The sequence below is a fragment of the Myiozetetes cayanensis genome, unplaced genomic scaffold (genome assembly GCF_022539395.1).
Source record: "Myiozetetes cayanensis isolate MyiCay16 unplaced genomic scaffold, myiCay2020 scf7, whole genome shotgun sequence".
Lineage (NCBI taxonomy): Eukaryota > Metazoa > Chordata > Aves > Passeriformes > Tyrannidae > Myiozetetes > Myiozetetes cayanensis.
Genome location: NW_026087964.1, coordinates 5,628,942 through 5,647,326, shown reverse-complemented (window position 1 = coordinate 5,647,326; position 18,385 = coordinate 5,628,942). Strand labels below are relative to the sequence as shown.

Genomic DNA, 18,385 nt, shown 5'->3' with positions numbered 1-18,385 from the left:
CAGCTGTGATTCTCTGGCCAAATTCAGAGCTAAAGGAAGTGTCAGATCTTCCAAAGAATGCACATAATTATATAGGGTATAACCAGGTTAGATCTGATGCAGCTGGCAGGGATAGTTTATAAAAGGTCCTTTTATATAGTGCAGTGGCGCAACATTACAATTGCTTTTATTGGAAACCAGATAAAGACTCCAAATGACCCAGAGCAGAGTGCACCAGGGCATTGTCCAGCTGATTCTGTAACTGTCATTTTGCCAGTGGCAGGACCAGTTTCACAGACAAGGTGCCTCTTGGAAATCAGTGTTTTACAACTGAACTCTACCCTTGTATCTTGGGTCTTACATCAAGTGTTTTCAGTATAAGACACACTCTCCTCAAGAAGCTGGCAGATGGGGAAGAAGGAAGAAGTTCCTTCTGATGCTAAATCCACCAATTTGCCTTAAAAAAGTGTCTATATCAAGACTCCAGGGATCCAAACACTTCTTTCATCTTGGGAGAGATGGCTTTTACCTGCCTTGTTACTTCATCTTTGCTAACAGGAAACTCTCCATGACAGCAGATTTTCTTCAGAGCAGCCATTCTGGACTAGAGGGCCCAAAATCCTCAGGGAGTGGATGAGGGGGAGCAATGACCTCTCTTACATTCTAAAATGTGACTGAACTCCAAATCAGCTGCACAGTTTAGCTTGGCTTCTCATTTCCAGCTGCTTTCCTGAGACACTTCCTGAACCTCCCTGCTTCTTGTGTCATGCTGTGTGGTTAGGATAACGTTTCCTTATCCTCCTTAATACTGTGATATACTCTGCTACACTGAGATCAATTTTTAACACTATTCTGTACATCTGAAAATTATGTACTATCACTTAATCTAATTGAGAACGTGATTTATTTCTACTTGCACTGTATCAAGCCATTGCATTCCAAAGGATATAGGAGAACATAACAGTAAGGTTTTATGTAAATACTTGATCATTAAATCTTGTCAGTGGGAATAAACAACAAAACCTTGCCTTACATGCAAATCCAGATTCTTGTAAATACAACTAAAGGAAATACAGCAAGAGGTTTAACATCATGAAGCAGCAGCAGCTGCTTCTGTATTAACATTGTAAATAGTTCCTTATCCCCAGAGTAATATTCAGTCCTCTTCTAGAGGAAGTCACGTGCCAGTCATCTACACTATTCCAAAAAGCTGCCAATCCCACAGATTTTCAGTTGCCACACCATATCATAACAGCAACTCCAAGAGAGGAAGGAATGAAAAACGAAATTTTAAAATTCTGTTTTTCTGTGATGGTCAGTTGACAACTTTCAGGACTCAAGATAGAAAAATCTCTTATGATCTCTGTCACCTCATATCACATATTTTCAAAGGAAATAAGGCAGCAGCCAGTCAGAAAGGGCTAGTCCAGAGTTAGAAAAATCCTATCCAGATTCAATAGAAAATTATGTGATAATTTATGAAAAATCTGCTGTATTTAAGAAATGGCAGATTTGAAGATTTGCACAGAGGATTTCTCCTAGAAAGTACGTTTTGCACTTCAAACTCCAGCTTTGCATCAAAAGTATAAAGAGATAGACAGATGCATGACAGCTCTTAACTGACTCAATACTTGTAGGAGATGGAGTAAAAATGATGACTTAACTGTTCTAGGGACCAGAATATCAACCTAAGCAGCTGGGACTGTATTTATAACCTCACCTTGCAAAATGGAGTCTTGTGCAATAAACACATTTTGTTAAAAAACCAAACCAAAACAAAACCAGGATTCCCTTATAGTGCAATAAACATTTTTTTTTATTTCCTCATACTCTCAGTCTCAGTGACTAGGGCTCCCTGTACTTCCCTCCTTGCCCTTTTCTGTCCTGCACCATATAATTCTTAGGTACTCCAGTAAGTAAAGTGAATGTATCTGTTAACAGTTCACTGTTAAGGCAGTCATTATTGTGACATTTAAGAACTCTACACTATTAGACTGATTACTATTTTTCTATTAACGTGAGGGATTTAAGCACTCAAAATCTGACTCCTTTCCAAAACAATCAAATATTAAGCACCTAATTTTAGGTGGGGAAGTGATTTTTATTCATAAGTGTTTTCCTCATTTGAAATAAAGATCATGAGGGTGTATAATCAAAGTTCATTCCCTGAATCATAGAATGGCTGAGGTTGGAAGGCACCTCTGGGGCTCATCTTGTCCACCCCCAACCTGCTCAAGCAGAGCCACCTCAAGCTGGTGGCACAGGAATGTGTCCAGATGGCTTTTGAACATCTCCGAGGATGGAGACTCCACAACCTCTCTGGACTACCTGTGCCAGTGCTTTGTCACCCTCACAGTAAAAAGTGTTTCCTGATGTTCCTCTTGTCCTTTCAATGGTCACCACCGAGAAGAGCCTGGCTTTGCTTTTTTTACAGCCTCTCTTCACATCTTTATGTTTCTGATCCATCATTGCTGATAAATCTCCTCCTTCTGTTTCAGTGCTAGTGAAGAACCCATTACCAGCAGTAGGAAATGAGAAACTAAATCTTAACTTCCTTATTGCAAACATACACGGGACTATTTTATGAAGTATTTCTTAAATTTGTGAAATCAATGAAATCACTAGTATTGTGAAGTACCAAACCAAAGTCCCTTATATTGTTAATTATTCAGCTTTTTTTTTTGTTATTCTAGGCTATGTTTTTGAAGTCCTGAAGCAACAACCACACACAGCCATAGCACAGCACGTTTCCATTACTTCTTTCCCCCTCCATGTGCTGTTTGCCCCTTCCCTCAGTTCTGTGCTGTTACCACAGGGTTGTGCTGCCAGAGTGTCTTAGGAGTTTTGAAGGATGGGCCTCCATTCTCCAGTCCTCACCCAGAAGGCCTTTGAACCCCTAAGTCATACCTGGACACTCCAGGGAACTCCTGCTTTAGGAAGTTTGTTCTACTTGGATAGGACTATCACAACCATTCATCCATAACCCTCCCTTCTGCTTGTCCTCTTTCTCTGTAAATTAGCGTGTATTCAAACACACATAAATCTGCTGGTGCTTAAGTTTGAAATCTGAGAACTCAAATGTCCATCCACTTCATATGCCAGTGCTGATTTGCAAACTGTGTGAAATTGCAGCAATTAAAGGGACGTCCTGCATATACACTGTTCATTGTTGAGTGTTCTGCAAGCACTCACAAAGCCACTGCTGTGATGGATGTCACGGCTTGCAGTCTGTTAAAGGCCGATGTCTCAGTAATTTTTCATGTTCCATTTCCTATTCTGTTTAATATAACTCACTGTAGGCCTGCTCAATGTGGTCCTTTTGTGTTGATGGATGTCTGTTTGTAAATGACATTGAAAGGAACCTGCTTGATAGGGCCCTGATTAAACTCCAGCTGACATTAAAGCACTTTTCTTAGCAAAGTTTAGCTGCCAGACTTTAGCTGATTAGCAGTAGCCTTCAACATAATGCAATTTAAGATATAAACATGTAGTTTTATGTTGATGCCTAAGGCTAACTTATGAGGACCATTGGTAAGATTTGCTATTCTATCCCTATAATGATTTAACTTTATAAACATAAAAATTTGCTTTTTACATCTCCTGTGCAGCGTATCAAGAATACAACCCAAGCAATTAATCTCTCACACTGAATTGATAGATATTTCAGAATTCAAGAAAGAAATAAAAACTGCAACAAAGTGTCTAACATTTGTAAATGCTATGGCCAGCATGCCATATTTCTGTATTAACAGAAGTCACACCAGAGATTTGGATTCTAGATGAAAATGCATGAAATACACTCCCAAAGAACAGTATTTTTTATATACTCTTTATAGGATAGTCTTCCAAGTTTCATACATAGATTGCCTGGGAGCCATGAAAGGCAAATATCTTACAACATCCATAACGAAACACTATATTTTCTTTGTCTGGAGAGTAAACAGGGCACCGTTAAAATCACTGTATTATTTATCATAAGTCTGACCAGAAGCTTGCAAATTTAGTGTTTAACTTCATTTGGATTCTACTATCTTTGGCATGCTGCTCTGTTCTAAAAAACATTTCAAATGACAGGACAAAGAAGTGAATCAAAGTTAGCTTCTCATTCAAGCATAGCTTATTTCAGGATCAGAACAGCTTTAGGTCCGAATTAAGCCAAAGAGTTTAAAGTTTAAAGGAACCCAGTCCTATACAAAATTCACAGACTGCACATCTAGCAGAACAGATGATTCTTTAAGCAGTTACTGGTGAAACAGGTTTCAGGTAGTACACACGTTCTCAATGTCTAGTTTGTGTCTCTGCTGGAAAGCAGTGCCTGGAGTTGCTCCCACAGGGTTTCACAATATTGAGTGCTTAGCAATGAGGGTGTATTTCCAGCTCCAACTCCATTTCAAGTTCTTAAGTCTTAAAATCTTGTCTTGATAAATGCCATAGAAAAGAGGGTCACTGATCTGTGCAGTCAATTTACTGCAGCTGCAGTTATTGATTCGTTCACTAAATTCATTAAACTATCTTAAGTACTAACATGCTAAAACCCCAGTCTTTGGAGATCAACTGGAGATCACCAAAAAACCAAATTAGAGCTGAGACTAGTGTAAACTAGTTAAAGCAATACATCAGTACTGCCTTCTGTAATTGAGATTTAGAACTGGATGATTAATCAATAACATGAACTGAACTCTAAGAAGCCACCTTTGGCCATAAACATGAATCTAAGACATGTCTAAAGACATATGTTTGTAGCCTGATAAAATATGTCTTCAGAATGTCACCCTGAAATCAGTTTGCAAAATAAATATAGCAAGACAAAGACTAACAAAAGCAACAAAAGGGAAAAGGTGAAAGACAACTTGCAAGAAAACAGAGGCAAATATTCCAGATACAGTAAAAATGATGTAAGATGTGTGCCATATTTTAGTCTTTTACACAGGCTCAGCTTTATTTGTAAATAGCTTTAACTTAGATTCTAAACCCTTTGTGGAAGGGACCTGTGTTCTGCATATGTGAGGCATCTATGTTAGTTATGGATCCTTGATGACAATGAATAATAAATATAATAATTAATAATAAATATGAATAATGAATGCAGAATTTGATCAGAGACCCTGTAAGCAAAGAATTTCTTCTTTGATCTACTGCCATATTTAATTTATAACTTATTATTGCTTTTAGAAAATATTCTTCCTAAAGTATTTGTAACTTTTAGAACAAGGCCTGCCTTTTGACATTCCAGATGATATTCAAGGAAGAAAGCTACAGCCCTAATATCGGTTTAGATGAAAACAAGAAACCACTTTAAGTGGCAAGCTAGAATGATTCTAATAACATCAAATTAGTTCTGATTAGCTGAAAGGGAACAGAAGAAAGGCAAAACTTCTTTCTAAATTTATATTATTGGCTCTTAATCCTGGGGCAATACTGTCAATGCTAGCCTATGGAGTGTCTTCAACCATAAATGATGAAAAAGATTTGTTAAATCTGATGCAAATTATCCTCAAGAATAAAAAGGAAATCCTGTCCCCAGTGTAATCCTCGACAAAAGTCATACTGATTTACAAAAGGGCACTATTTTGCTCTCTGCTTGTTCTTCTCCTCAAGGGGCTGGCAAAATATTAACAAAGTTGCAATGTCTTAAATGTCACATGCTGTTTTATACTGACTTTAAAGCAGCTGCTCGTCCAAGTTCTGCTCTGAATTGGGAAATCTGGTCCAGTTTTTCTAGAATAAGTTGTTCCTTAGCTTGTTTTTCATGAATTATCTGGTCTCTCTTCTCTTCCTCTGCTGCCTTCTGTGCTTCTTTGAGTAGAGCGAGGCGTTCACGTAGTTCCACTATTGACATTTCACAAAATAAACCATGGCCACCAGTCTAGGGAACATGAAATATAGGTTTAAATAACACTGTAAATACCAAGGGGAGAGTAAATGAGTAAAATCAGAACATTTTGATTGTGTTCCAATGCATGCTGAATATATGCTGACTTCCAAAAATATAGGGATGGCCCTAAAGTTACTGGTATTTAAAAGCTGTTTTTAAACTGTTGAGCTTATCTCTCATATGTGTGATCATAAAATATTTAAAGAAAAAACACAGAAATATACAGAAGATTAATCATAAATACAATATATTTGCTCTCAAAAAAATTCTACTTGACTTTTAGTTTTAATTATGCTTTCGAATTTTTAAAAAGGCGCAAAACTACTTTTCTTTTTTAATGTGTAAAACCAGAACAGACTTTAAACTAAAAAATAGGTACCATCACAGGTAAATGGAAGAGTAAATGGTCATTTATTGTTTATCATTGGTGGTGAATGGAAATAAATGCAGTTGATGGCTGGTCACAAGTGGTGTTCCTCAGGGCTCAGTACTGCGGCTGGTCCTGTTTAACATCTTTATTGATGACTTGGACAAGGGGATCAAGTGCATCCTCTCTCAGTTTGCAGATGACAAATCTGCTGGAGGGCAGGAAGGCTCTGCGGAGGAATCTGGACTGTCTGGATCAATGGGCCGAGGACAGTGGTCTGAGGTTCAACGAGGCAAAGCCCTGGGTCCTGTGCTTGGGTCACAACAACCCCCTGCAGTGCATCAGGCTGGGGGCAGAGTGGCTGGGAAGCTGCCTGGGGGAAAGGGACCTGGGGGTGCTGGTCAGCAGGAGGTGAACATGAGCCAGTGTGTGTGTCCAGGTGGCCAAGAAGGCCAATGGCATCCTGACCTCTATCAGGAATAGTGTGGCCAGCAGGACCAGGGCAGTGACTGTCCCTCTGTGCTGGGCACTGGTGAGACCATGGACTAGCCATGGATGTTTTTTGTGTTCTTCATTTGAGTACTTGTGAAGGAAAGGAAAGGAAAAAACCACTAAAACAGAAGGATTCTGTGATTTAAAACTGCTAGTGTCATTTAATATTATTCCATGTTATTCTTCTTTCAGTGTAGATAAGAAAAATGGAGGAGTATTTTGAGCTAATCTGGTTCTGATTTAGTGGTAACAGATTCCTGGATGCTGCCTAAGTCTGGGTGTTACAAAGCCCAATCTCAGGTGTATCAGTTGTTGTGCATCCACAGAAGTTTGGGATGCAGTTCCTGTAGACTTAAACACACTCACCCAAGTCATTTGCACTGTACATACGTAACAGCTCAGCAGGTTTTGGGTTCTCTTGACCATCTCTTTCATATACCTGAATGTTGACAGTTTTAAAAGCAAAGGAAATTTATTTTGCTAATTACCATGGCCTATCACCCCTGCAATATGAACAGCTATACCTCAGTCCAACCTTTGTGTTCATTCAGTTCTTACCCAGGACTGACAAATCTTTGAATTTGTTAATATGGATAGAACATCTTGTAATCACTTGCCAGTTTATTTTTGTAAGATATCAGGAAACCCAGATTCTGTTGGCAAAATTCAAAGACAGTTCAAGGGAACTAAGTTTTCACTTACCATCAGAATATTGCTCTTGATAAAATTTTTTTGTTTATAAGTTTGTGAAAGTTCCATTTCAAATCTAACTTTTGTGTTATGGGCTCACATTGTACTTAATGCACCCAGGCTGGGATATAATTGCATGCAGTACACAACTCCTCTTAATGTATGAAACATTTACAGGGCACATTTCTGTAAAAACAGTAGTTCTGCTTTTTGAGCTTACCTCTGTTAAGTCAACAAACTTGTGTCTGATGCCAGGTATAGACTCAAGAGCTCGTATTTGTTGAATGAGTTCATATCTTTTCTTAGCCTTCTCCTCCTCTTCTTTTAAAGCTTGCCGAAGAAGTTCTCCACTTTCTTCAGAAACTTGCTGAGCTGAAAGATAAGAATTAATCTCTGTTAGCTGGTTTCCTATTTTAACAAGTAGTCCATCTGGAGGAAAATTCATATGCATTTGTGAATAATGATAATAATACTGATCTGAAGGTACTTGAGGGAACAGTCTGGCATTGGTGGGAGGAATCATTAGAGAAACAAATGAGTACTTCCCACCTCCACTATCTATCCTTCTATTCAGCTCATAAATGCACTGTATACATACACAGACACGTTGAATTACTGCTTTGTAATTTCTGTTCTCATCTGTGCATACTGTTTCATTATTTAATGAAAGGATATTATACAATAGAAAATACTCATAGTTTTTCAGGCTATGTATACCCTAGAAATCACTGAATGGCAAAGGCTGGTGGGTTCTGCTAGTCCATTTTGGAGTGGCTAACACTCCTCTGTGTGCCTCAACCCTCATGGATACAAGTAAGGAGGTACACAAGCAGAGAAAAGTCTGCTCACCAGAATATGCTCAACTAGAGCCAGTCTGTTCATGCAGTAGATGTTAAACATGGCATTGCATTGAAATGTGGACACCATATCAGTGACACAGCCTGGGCTTTATTAGCTAATACATTAACCAAAGAATTTTCTTTAAGGATAATGGAGGATGAGTAATATTATTTCCCTTCATCATAACAATTGGTCTGTCTTGGAAGTGTTACATCCTTCTCCCCTGTGATACTGTCCTTCTAGAAGGTGGCTTTTCTTTAAATAGGTACAATCTTTTTCTCTGGATTCCACACTAGTTGCCAGGTAAAAATGATACAAATCCCAAGAATCTGAGCTTCATGACTTGACAAGAAGTAGAGTCATTCACATGGGCTACTTTTAGATGGAAGGAAAACTGGTTGCAGAATATTAGTGCTTTATTTCTCTCACTTAAACAAAGACTAATTCCCATGACCTATGACTTAGGATTTCTGATCTATCCAGCTTATTCCTGCAATTCATATTCATACATTCATGGCAATGTATAGCCTGGATCTTTCCCTCAATTTCACTTTCCCGTCTGCAAAAATTGTAATTGGCCCACTAAAAGAAAGGTGAAGTAATTTGGGGACATTTAGCATCATCTCTCCTTTTTCTGGCAATATATAAATACCTATCTGCTGTTTGTATTCCTGGAGCTTTGTTTTTACTTGCTTTACATTCTTGTGTCCTTCCATGACCTGCTCCGCCAGCTCTTTCATTTCTTTCTGTTCCTGTAGACGTTTCTCTGCATGCTGGTGCATCAGCTCTGCTTTCTAAATTGCAAACAAAGAGGTGAACACAACTCCTGATGACTGGTGACCCCAGCACCTCAAATCACTGAAACAGGGCAAGGACAATTGGATTCAAACTATTACATCATCCACAAAAGTAGCAAAGGACATTGGCTGGGGACAAGAAAGAGACACAGATTTAAATTCCCTTCTCTGTTTTATTTGCTCACAACTGCCCTCCACGTCATTTGTGCCGCTATTTTCCACGATTCCCTTCTACGTGTTTCTAAAAGCAGACAAAAAGAGCCATTTCTGGATCTGGTTGTGAGATAGCAAGAAGTGTGGTAATCTAATATATAGCTGTTGGTGTGCCTACAGGATCTTCTTGGGCCTAAGCCACAGCTCTGTAACACAGCCCACTTGTGCCTACCACGTTCCTTTCTTTATCAGAGCAAAGGAACAAGAAGCAGGAAAATGGATTTTCCCAGACTAGATTCCTTGCTGTTCTTTCTGTTTTAGATGTAAGACCAGAGTTTTAAAGGGAGGAGGAAGGTCAGCACGACAGCTGTTGGTGCTGAGTGTGTCTGGACAGATCTGCATGTGGGTGAAATGCCCTGATGGCATCTGTTGACAGGCAAAGGGAGAGCAAATCTTATTTGCACATCCCCAAACCTATTCATATTGGGACATTTCTGTTAACAAATAAAACACATATACCCTGAAATTGAGTTGAACATAACAACTGCAGTAATTTTGGAATGAGTGTGAGTGATCACACTATGCACTTGAATATAGTAGGGTTCACTTGCTACAGTCTGTCTAAACAAACACGAAGACTCAATGCCAAAAGAAAGATCAGAAGATTTTACAGGGCAGAAAAGGAGCTCATTAAGCAAGTTTCCCTTTTGCAACATGGTCTTCATGAAAATTTTGTACATTTGCTGTCCCATCTTATGTTGCTGAGACACTGAAGAGAGACATCTGTGAGAGATGGTCAAGAGACAAGTACTGCCCTACAGGGCATAGCAACAAACTGGACTAATAGAAAAGAAATGGCTGTGATAGTGGCTATGAAAAGGTTAAAATCTATAGTATATGTTGATTATTGATCACCTGTATAGTTTACAGGAAAAGCACTGGCAAAATGTAATGCAAGTTTGGGAAAATAATGAAAAGATATAGCAATGCTTTTGGGAAACTGATTTGGCAGATCAAAAACTGTGTGAAACTATTTCTTGGCAAAAATACTTGGTTTTCCATATAGATGGATCCAAAGAGTGTTCTCTGCCTGAATTTTGCCCTAAGAGAGACCTAGGCATGTCAGATAACATGAAGTCAATTGAATTATAACAGTTTAAGAAAAAAATACTTTCATATTTGTGGCTCTCATTTTAACAAGATAAAGAAATTGGTCCTATATTTTATCGATTTCATTGCAAATGGTGCTTTATATCTCAGTATCTGTTCAAAAGGGATTTCCATAATGATGTGAATATAGGGGAGCATGCTTTAACCTTCTGCTTTTATTCAATTTACTTCTTAAGTGTTATCAATCAAATCAATCACTTATAAAAATACTTAAATGTACAAGCACTGCTGTATCTGGAACTTATAGCACTATTTTTCCTTTCTTTGCAGACTTCAGTGAGTAAAGAGGCTGCACTGAATTTTTACACCTTCTTATAGGAGGTATTATCTGTGGTATGTTTTACACTGATGAAAAGTAAGCAAAATTTGAGCATCTCTGTATGCATTACCTCTTCCCTCAGTAGATCAGCTTTCTTCTTATTTTCTTGAATTACATTCTGACGGGCTAGAACTGCTTCTTCATGACTCAGTTTCCCTTGAAGCCTCCTACACTCTATTTCAGCCAGCTGTTCTTCCAAATCTTTTCCACGCATCTGTTTTTGCCATTCCAAGAATTCAGATGGGTCTCCAAACCCTTGTTCCAAATTTTCCACTCTACAAGAGAGAAAAGAAGAGCATACTATTCTAGGGATCTGGCTCTGCAGCCCTTCCTTGGTTCTTAAAACATTTCCGGTAGTTTTTTTGTGATAGGAAGGGTTTGATCTCTGCTGAGAGAAAAGTCGGTCATCACAAAGTCACTTGGCAGATACATTTTAACTCCAGTCTAAGGGGTGTTCCCGCTATGAGGAAAGCCTGAGAAAGCCAGAAGGGAAGAAAGTGCATGAGAGCATGGACCTGAAAGTTTTCAGTTAAACAAAGCCCCAAGAGAGGGCAAACTTTAGCTACGTATGGATTCTCATAAGGAACAGAGAGAATCAGGCTGAAGGTATGAATATTTTCTCATAGGATTGCTTTCCTTACAGGTAGAAATAACAAATAACTTTTCTCTTTGGCAATCTTCTTGGCAACTTTAATGCAGAGAACTAAAAACTGCTGCTTAATTCTGTTTCTGTTTTGCATTCTGTCAATTAAATAATGTTGCTGTAATGAGGCAAAGAAGTATTTAGCTATTAAGCAAAGTCACGTTCTTATTTTTTGTGCTCAGCTGAGACAGAAAAGCATAGCAAAGCCCTGGGGCAGGCCCATCAAAGTCCTGCAGCAGAGGAGGGAATGAGCCAATAACTAGGGCAAAGACAAATATACAGTGAATTGCATCTTACTGCTGCTCCCCAATGCATATATATGTGTGCATATATATACATATCTCTATATATCTCTATATATCTATATCTGTTGTGTGTTAAATGCAGCTGAAGATTAAACTCATTAATGTAAAATAGTTGCAGGGAAAATCAATTCCTTTGCTGAGTAGAACAAATTCTGTCAGCTAGAGTGAACAGTATCATATGTAATACAGAAAAGCCTCAGTGTACATACATAGATAGTCACAGAACCTGAGTGATGTATAATATCTTACTGATAAAATCCTGATGCATATACCAAAACCTGAAAGGTCAAAGGACCAAGTCCAACCTTACACAGTCATTCTAGGACTTAATATGCTAGCAGTATTTAGTATGTAGCCTGGTAAGTCAGGTGGTTTAGAAGTAATACTAAATCAAGATGACATGACAGAGGTTTAATCTTCGTTAAAATTTTTTGTGAAAATGTTCTGCAATTCTAGTTACAGAATACAATCTGTAGTGGCCATCCAGGAGGCACCCTCTCCCTAGTTAACATCCTCTGAAAACCAGCCCTGCTGAATAATGATTCCTTGGCAGAGGAATCCTTATGTCAGGATTTCTTGGAGCCCTAAGTGAACCAAAAGGACCTGCAACCTCTTATTCCCACCCCACCAGCACTGCCCACAATTCAGTGCTTGTGTTCAAAGACAGCTGTGTTGCAGTGTGACCCTGTAACACGGGACTGGGCTGAGGGAAAAGAACTGTGTGAGGGAGAGCTATGAAAAGGCCTGCTGTGTGTGGAGAGGTTCATCTCAGGAGACACATTTAAGCCAGTGTTAAAAGCCTTGTCTAAGCTATGCTGCAGGTCTGCCTGCACCCAGCCTAGGGCCTTGCTGACCCTGCCTTGTTGACCCGGTTTCCTGGCTGGACCTCGGCCTTGACTCGTCACTTTGGACTCATCCTGCAATCCCTGGGCCCTTGGCTGACCCTGCTGTCTGTCACTGGATCTGCTTCCCTGCCTTGCCAGGGTAATGTGGAACTGAGCTGCTGGCAGTGAGGACACTGTCCCTGCAATGCCTTGCTGTCACCCTCAGCTCCTGGCTTACCTTGCCTCAAGGAGCAGCACATATCTTACTGTGATAGAAATGAACAGGTATTCTTATATACACATAAACAAGTCAAAGTATCAAACTTGGCATGTAGTTGACCACAACCATTGAAGAAGATGGAGATATATGAAATCATTTGGCTTATTACAGATGCACCTTTGTGAAGGACACAGAATTAGATGTGTAGTTGGGTCATTATTTATTCTAGAGAATCGGAATCAATATAGAAGTGATCCCTGTTGGACTTTGCAAGTGGACTCTAACCAGAGTGCTGAATCAGAACAGTCACACTGTACAGCATCTACAGAAAAAAAATTACTTTAATGTAGACTTTTTTTTCAACCCACTTTGTCTTTATTTGTCAACTGTCTTTATAGAGTAGGTTCCTAATGCTTACAACAGATCCATTAGTTTAGTTTACCTGTAATTTACTTATATTTTGAATGTGGTTAATTATCCCACATCCAGGGATGTGAAAAGTAATCCTAGAAGGAGAGTGGTCATACCTCTTGAGCTCTTCTTCCATTTTCCTCTGATAGAGGGCACCCTCCCTCAAAATAGCTGCAGTGTTTAATTTAATGGGTATATTGTCAATCTGTCAGGAAAGGGAATGTATATACTGTTGTTAGTAATGTAAACCGTAAAACAGAGTATAAAAACATTTCAGTGGGTTAAATAAATTGACCCAAGGCAGCATAAATTTTGCTTAAAGCATTCATCTAGCATTAATCTGACATTCACAATGAAATTGCATGCTGTTCATAAACCACTCAAGCTGCTTAAGAAATCAGCAAAGTCCCCCAAGTGGATTATAAATTTGTAATCACTCCTGGACCATGTCAAATCCCATAGAATGTCTTCACTTCCCTTCATATCTTCCCGTGCTCATATACACACTGCGAAGGGATTCCATCTGTTTCGGACAAAGACAATAAACCTCTTCTCTGAAAGACAGTCAGTTACCCAAAACCATTCGAGTAAAACATAAGCAGCATCTTTCATAGGAAGGCCTCAGAGGCATTTCATAAATAATCACTATTATAACTTGTATTTCCAAGACAACTGGCATCACCCATTGCCAAATCCATTTTCTAGATGGAAGAAGCGAGGTACAGGTCTCAGCGACTTTCAGGCCTCATGGTGTACCTTGGACTAGACCCTGTGGCTGCTTTGTAATTCTTCAAAGTATTGCCTTAGGACTGACTACCAGACAACCTCTAAATACTGAGGGAGGAAGGGAACAACTTCTCTGCCAGCTAAAATTGTTCCCTGCACAAGGAGGCTATTTGGAAAAATGGATCACCTTTGCAGACACATGTAAGAGACCTGATCTGAACCAGGGCAAAGCACTGCTGCTGGCATAAAAACTGGGATCACTCCTGCAGAAAACAAAGCTTAATCATAACACATTTGACTTAAATCCAGACAAGTTCTGTGTTCAGAATTAAAACATGTATTTAAATTCCAAATTAAGAACTTAATGAGTGGCTGAGAAACAGATGCACAGAATCACTCGAGCTACATACTGCAAATATTGTATGCACAAGTATGCGCTGCAGTCTCCTGAAATACATGAGCTAACTGGAAAAAAGCATGTTTCATAATTTCTATTAATTAGGTAGGTTGAGGATAGAAAACACATTCCATCAGAAATTCACTAAGTAGAATTAGGATGTTTTTACATAGATGGCATATTTTAATGCACAGAAGTTAAATACCTGTCTGTTTCTTGACAAAATTTTGATAGTTTGAAGAACACAGGAAAATAATCAAAAATAATGTATTTTATTTTTTGTTTGACCCACTATACTTACTCTTCTTAATGCCTAATGATGTTCTACCTTTTGGTCTGCTTCTCAACACATCTCAGAGTGTTCTGCATTATATGAACAGTCACTTGCCAGACTGTATTTTATGTACTCTACTGTGTAAAAAATGTCAACTTAGGACATTTTCTCTGACACATGTAGAAATTTTCATATTTTTGGCGATTATCTGCATACAGGTTTCATGTTTGGTATTTACCAGCTATAATTTGGATAGAGAACTGAACTAAGAATGATTATGGAAATACCTTTAGCTTCAGTTTTGCAATTTATTGACCAGAAATATGCCTGTATAACAAAGAAACAGAAATATGGCAATATGGTAAAAATAACTAGGACTCCCAAGGTATATGCAGGCAGGCATGAGTAAAATAACTGAATAGATTCTTCTATGTCATATAGTATCAAGGAAGTTCTGAATTTTACTCATTCTCTTCCTGTCATGAGATATGTTCCTTTCTTTTAAGTTGAGAAAATGGAAATAATTGGGAAAATTGAAGAAAACTCTAGTTCTTGTGGAAAAAAATTGTTTTCACTGTTGCCACTTAATGAACATGCAATAGCTCACCAAAACCAATAAATATGTAATGAGCAAGGCCTGATATGAGCAAGAGGCAGACTGAGACAGAGTGATGATGCATTTGTACTGCCTCATTCTCCCACTGAAAAGGATGAATGGATACTTTGGAAGAGCAAGAGAATAGTTGCTGCTGCACATAATAAATGTGTCTCGAATGAAAAAAAATATATTTAATATAGTGTGGGTGTTCTAAAAAGAGGAAAGGAAAATACTTGCTGGTTAAAACATTACATAATTTCATTAATTTGAAGATAGATTATAATCTTATTTATACATCTTGGATAAACTTTCCTCTTGGGATTTGCCTACTCACAGAGTTGTACAGGCAGGAGGCAACAGGAATAGAAAGTATTTTAGAAGTCAGTAGCAATATGTCTATCTCTTCTTGAAAGTTACAGCAGCATCTTGAATATCACCCAACCAACCTTTAAGGCAAATGTGTTTAGACAAGATAAAACTGATTATGCTTCTAGAGGAGACACTAGCAGGTTTTAGAAGTGGCCCTGATCAGTGCCAGAATATGCCAGATCCATATCTTTTTGTTATGCAATCTGGGCAGATGGTTTGACTCTCATTAGTCTATACTAAGGCTTTATATTATCAGAAAAAGCAGTGGAATATATAGAGTTTTGAAATGAGCCCACATAATTACAGATTATGTGTGGTTGAGTTAACCATGTAAATGTTTCCTGTTTTGGGGGTTTTTTTCCTCTTTTTTGTGCAGAAGGAACTGAGATCTTTCTACTTTCCTGTAATTTAAATGTTGCTGGACTACAAGCAAGCAGACTGAGTAGCTGATACTGTTATTAAAGATAACTCTGGTATGTGATAAATGCCAGATCGGCTTCAGAAATACTTGCCAGATGCCCAGTTCCCCAAACAGTCTTTTCAGGGTATATATGAGCTGTCCCTAAATACACAGGCAGACCTGCTCACAAGATATTTGAGATCATGATACAAGCACAGCTTCCACCTTAAATTATTCTGCATATGAGCTTGAAACAAATGAAAGGTGACAGATTGAACAAACACAAGCCTGAAGATCATCTGTGGTACAGTTATTGCAGAAACAGCAACGTGAGTTTTCATGTGTTACACCACTAAGGCTGAACAGCCCATTTTCCATGTTTACAATTCCCTGACCCTTGGAAATCCTAGAAAAGAAGCAATCAGTATAGTGGATTTCATAACCTCAGTGTGTGTCTGAAGGAAACAAGACAAACACCCAGCCTGATTGTACATTGTGTATCAGACAGTCATTAGCTGGAATGATTGCTCAGCATTCTTTAGGATCTCATTTTGAAACAGTGATTTACTGATGCAAGATTCTTCTGTCCTTATGCTGAGTTCTTAACCCAAGGGTTTACAATGCTTTTTTTTTCCTGGGGATGATTCTCAGTTCTCACCATATTATGTAAAATCTTCTCCCTTTGTTACTGAAAACACTGTTAAGGCAATATGGTTACATGGTGCAACTGCACACAATTTACCTGCCAGAGCCCTCAGGGAACCAACAGGTTTTAATCACCCTGACCAGCCTGCCCTGGAAGCTCCACTCACACCCTCTGCTCACTGGTCTGGGAGCCCCACTCAAGCTCACATATGGGCTTCAGTCCTTTCCCGTTGTGCTGGGATTTTTTCCACTCCTGGCTGGCTCTCCCGTTCTGTCTCCTGCTGTCATGGGCACAGGTTGCTGTTGTAGCCTCATCTCCTGAATGCACTTCCAGGGCAGACTCCAGACCTGCCCTGTTACCTTGCTTTGTCTCAGCGTGACTTGCTGTCAGCAGAACCTGTCACTGCCACCCCCCAGCCACGTTCAGATACCGTGTCCTGGTTGGTGAGGGCACTGCCTGTGCTTTCATTACCTGTGGCTCCTTATTTCTCTTGGAGCAGCCACACTCATGTTGCTCCCTGACCATTTCTTTGTGGATTGTCCATGGTGCATAGGACAAAATCTATGAGCCACAGACCAATCCATCCCATGCTCCTGGTAACAGAGCTTAGCGTAAAAACATGGATTCCAAGAGATTTTGCGTCAGCACAGGATTTGCCTGTTTTTCACTCCAAAATTTTCAAGTACATCTAACATCAGTTCCTTAAAGGTTTCTTACCTTACTTTGGATCTTCTGAGCCCGGAATGCTGGTTTACTCTTCATACTGTCATGTGTGCTCTGCAGTTCAAACCAAAATACGTGGTTTCATTTCAGAAACAGATTTTCAATTATTCAGCAAAAAATATATTTATCAAAAATAACACTTGAATATTCATCTAGAGTAACAAATACATAGGGGGCATATTTCAGAATTGTTATATGCACAAAAACTTGCTATGTACCCCCAATCTAAGAGGGAAAATTTAAAATCAAATGACCAATACAAATGTAGGTCCAAATATTAACTAAAATTTATTGACTAAGATAAGGCTAAGAAGTAACAGTGATGCTGTGTTTGACTATGAAATATTACTTATATATATGAATAAATTCAGCTTTCATCTGAAATAAATACTGGTAGGACAAAATAGGGTGTCAATGCACACTTCATGAAATAATTAATTAGTGGTAGAATTCTACTGATGGTTATTAATTTAATTTTATCATGTTAGCTATAGATACTGATGTGAAACTGTCTGGTATCATGGGGATGAACACAGTGAATAGAATATGCAGCAGTGATGCTGAAATGCATATATTACATACATAGCTTGGTGACATAACTGCGAGCTGGGAATCAACCAAAGCAAGAATTCTGCATGAATGGGACTGTTATTCCCTCAGCTTGGCTGCTCTGTGGCATGAGTTAATGGAAAAATAATATGTGGATTTAGGGAATTATTGCCAGCTTGGAGACTGGTTGGAGGAGTTTCACAGAAAGGCTGATTGTCTCATAATTAGGAGAATAATAAAGCAGCACCAGAAGAAAAGGGGGTTGTGCATTATGCATCCAATGAGGCAAATGTTGGTATATGGATGTGAAATGACAGTACAGCTATAAATCATACCACACAATTCCTAAGCATAAATAAATATAATTTTTCAGATACTCTGAGATATCTTTAAATACTCCAGTCATACTGGGGGATTTTTAGGTAGGAAAGTATTTTGTAGCATACCTCTCTCTTTTCAGGCTTCATGGTTGCACACCTGAATCGGTCAGTATTTGCTTTCAGGAGCAGATCCTGCAATTACAACAATTAACTTAAAGAGTGTGGTACATTTAAATTCTCTAAGAATAATTTTGTCTCAAAAAGCCTTGCAGCCCTGACCACTCTTTTCACAGAATAT

At 38.7% G+C, this 18,385-nt stretch overlaps 1 protein-coding gene across 2 annotated transcripts in view; it reads right to left on the bottom strand.

The window, feature by feature from the left end:
• Positions 1–18,385, bottom strand: part of CFAP99 (cilia and flagella associated protein 99) — a 52,173-nt gene that overhangs the window by 1,992 nt on the left and 31,796 nt on the right. For both annotated transcript variants that reach the window (XM_050338540.1, XM_050338541.1), the window contains exons 8-14: positions 18,214–18,279; positions 17,213–17,272; positions 13,202–13,290; positions 10,753–10,957; positions 8,896–9,037; positions 7,624–7,775; positions 5,640–5,845 (exon numbers count right to left, since the gene is read on the bottom strand). In XM_050338540.1, coding sequence (XP_050194497.1) covers positions 5,640–5,845; positions 7,624–7,775; positions 8,896–9,037; positions 10,753–10,957; positions 13,202–13,290; positions 17,213–17,272; positions 18,214–18,279 — 920 coding nt within the window. The remainder of the gene's footprint in view (positions 1–5,639; positions 5,846–7,623; positions 7,776–8,895; positions 9,038–10,752; positions 10,958–13,201; positions 13,291–17,212; positions 17,273–18,213; positions 18,280–18,385) is intronic.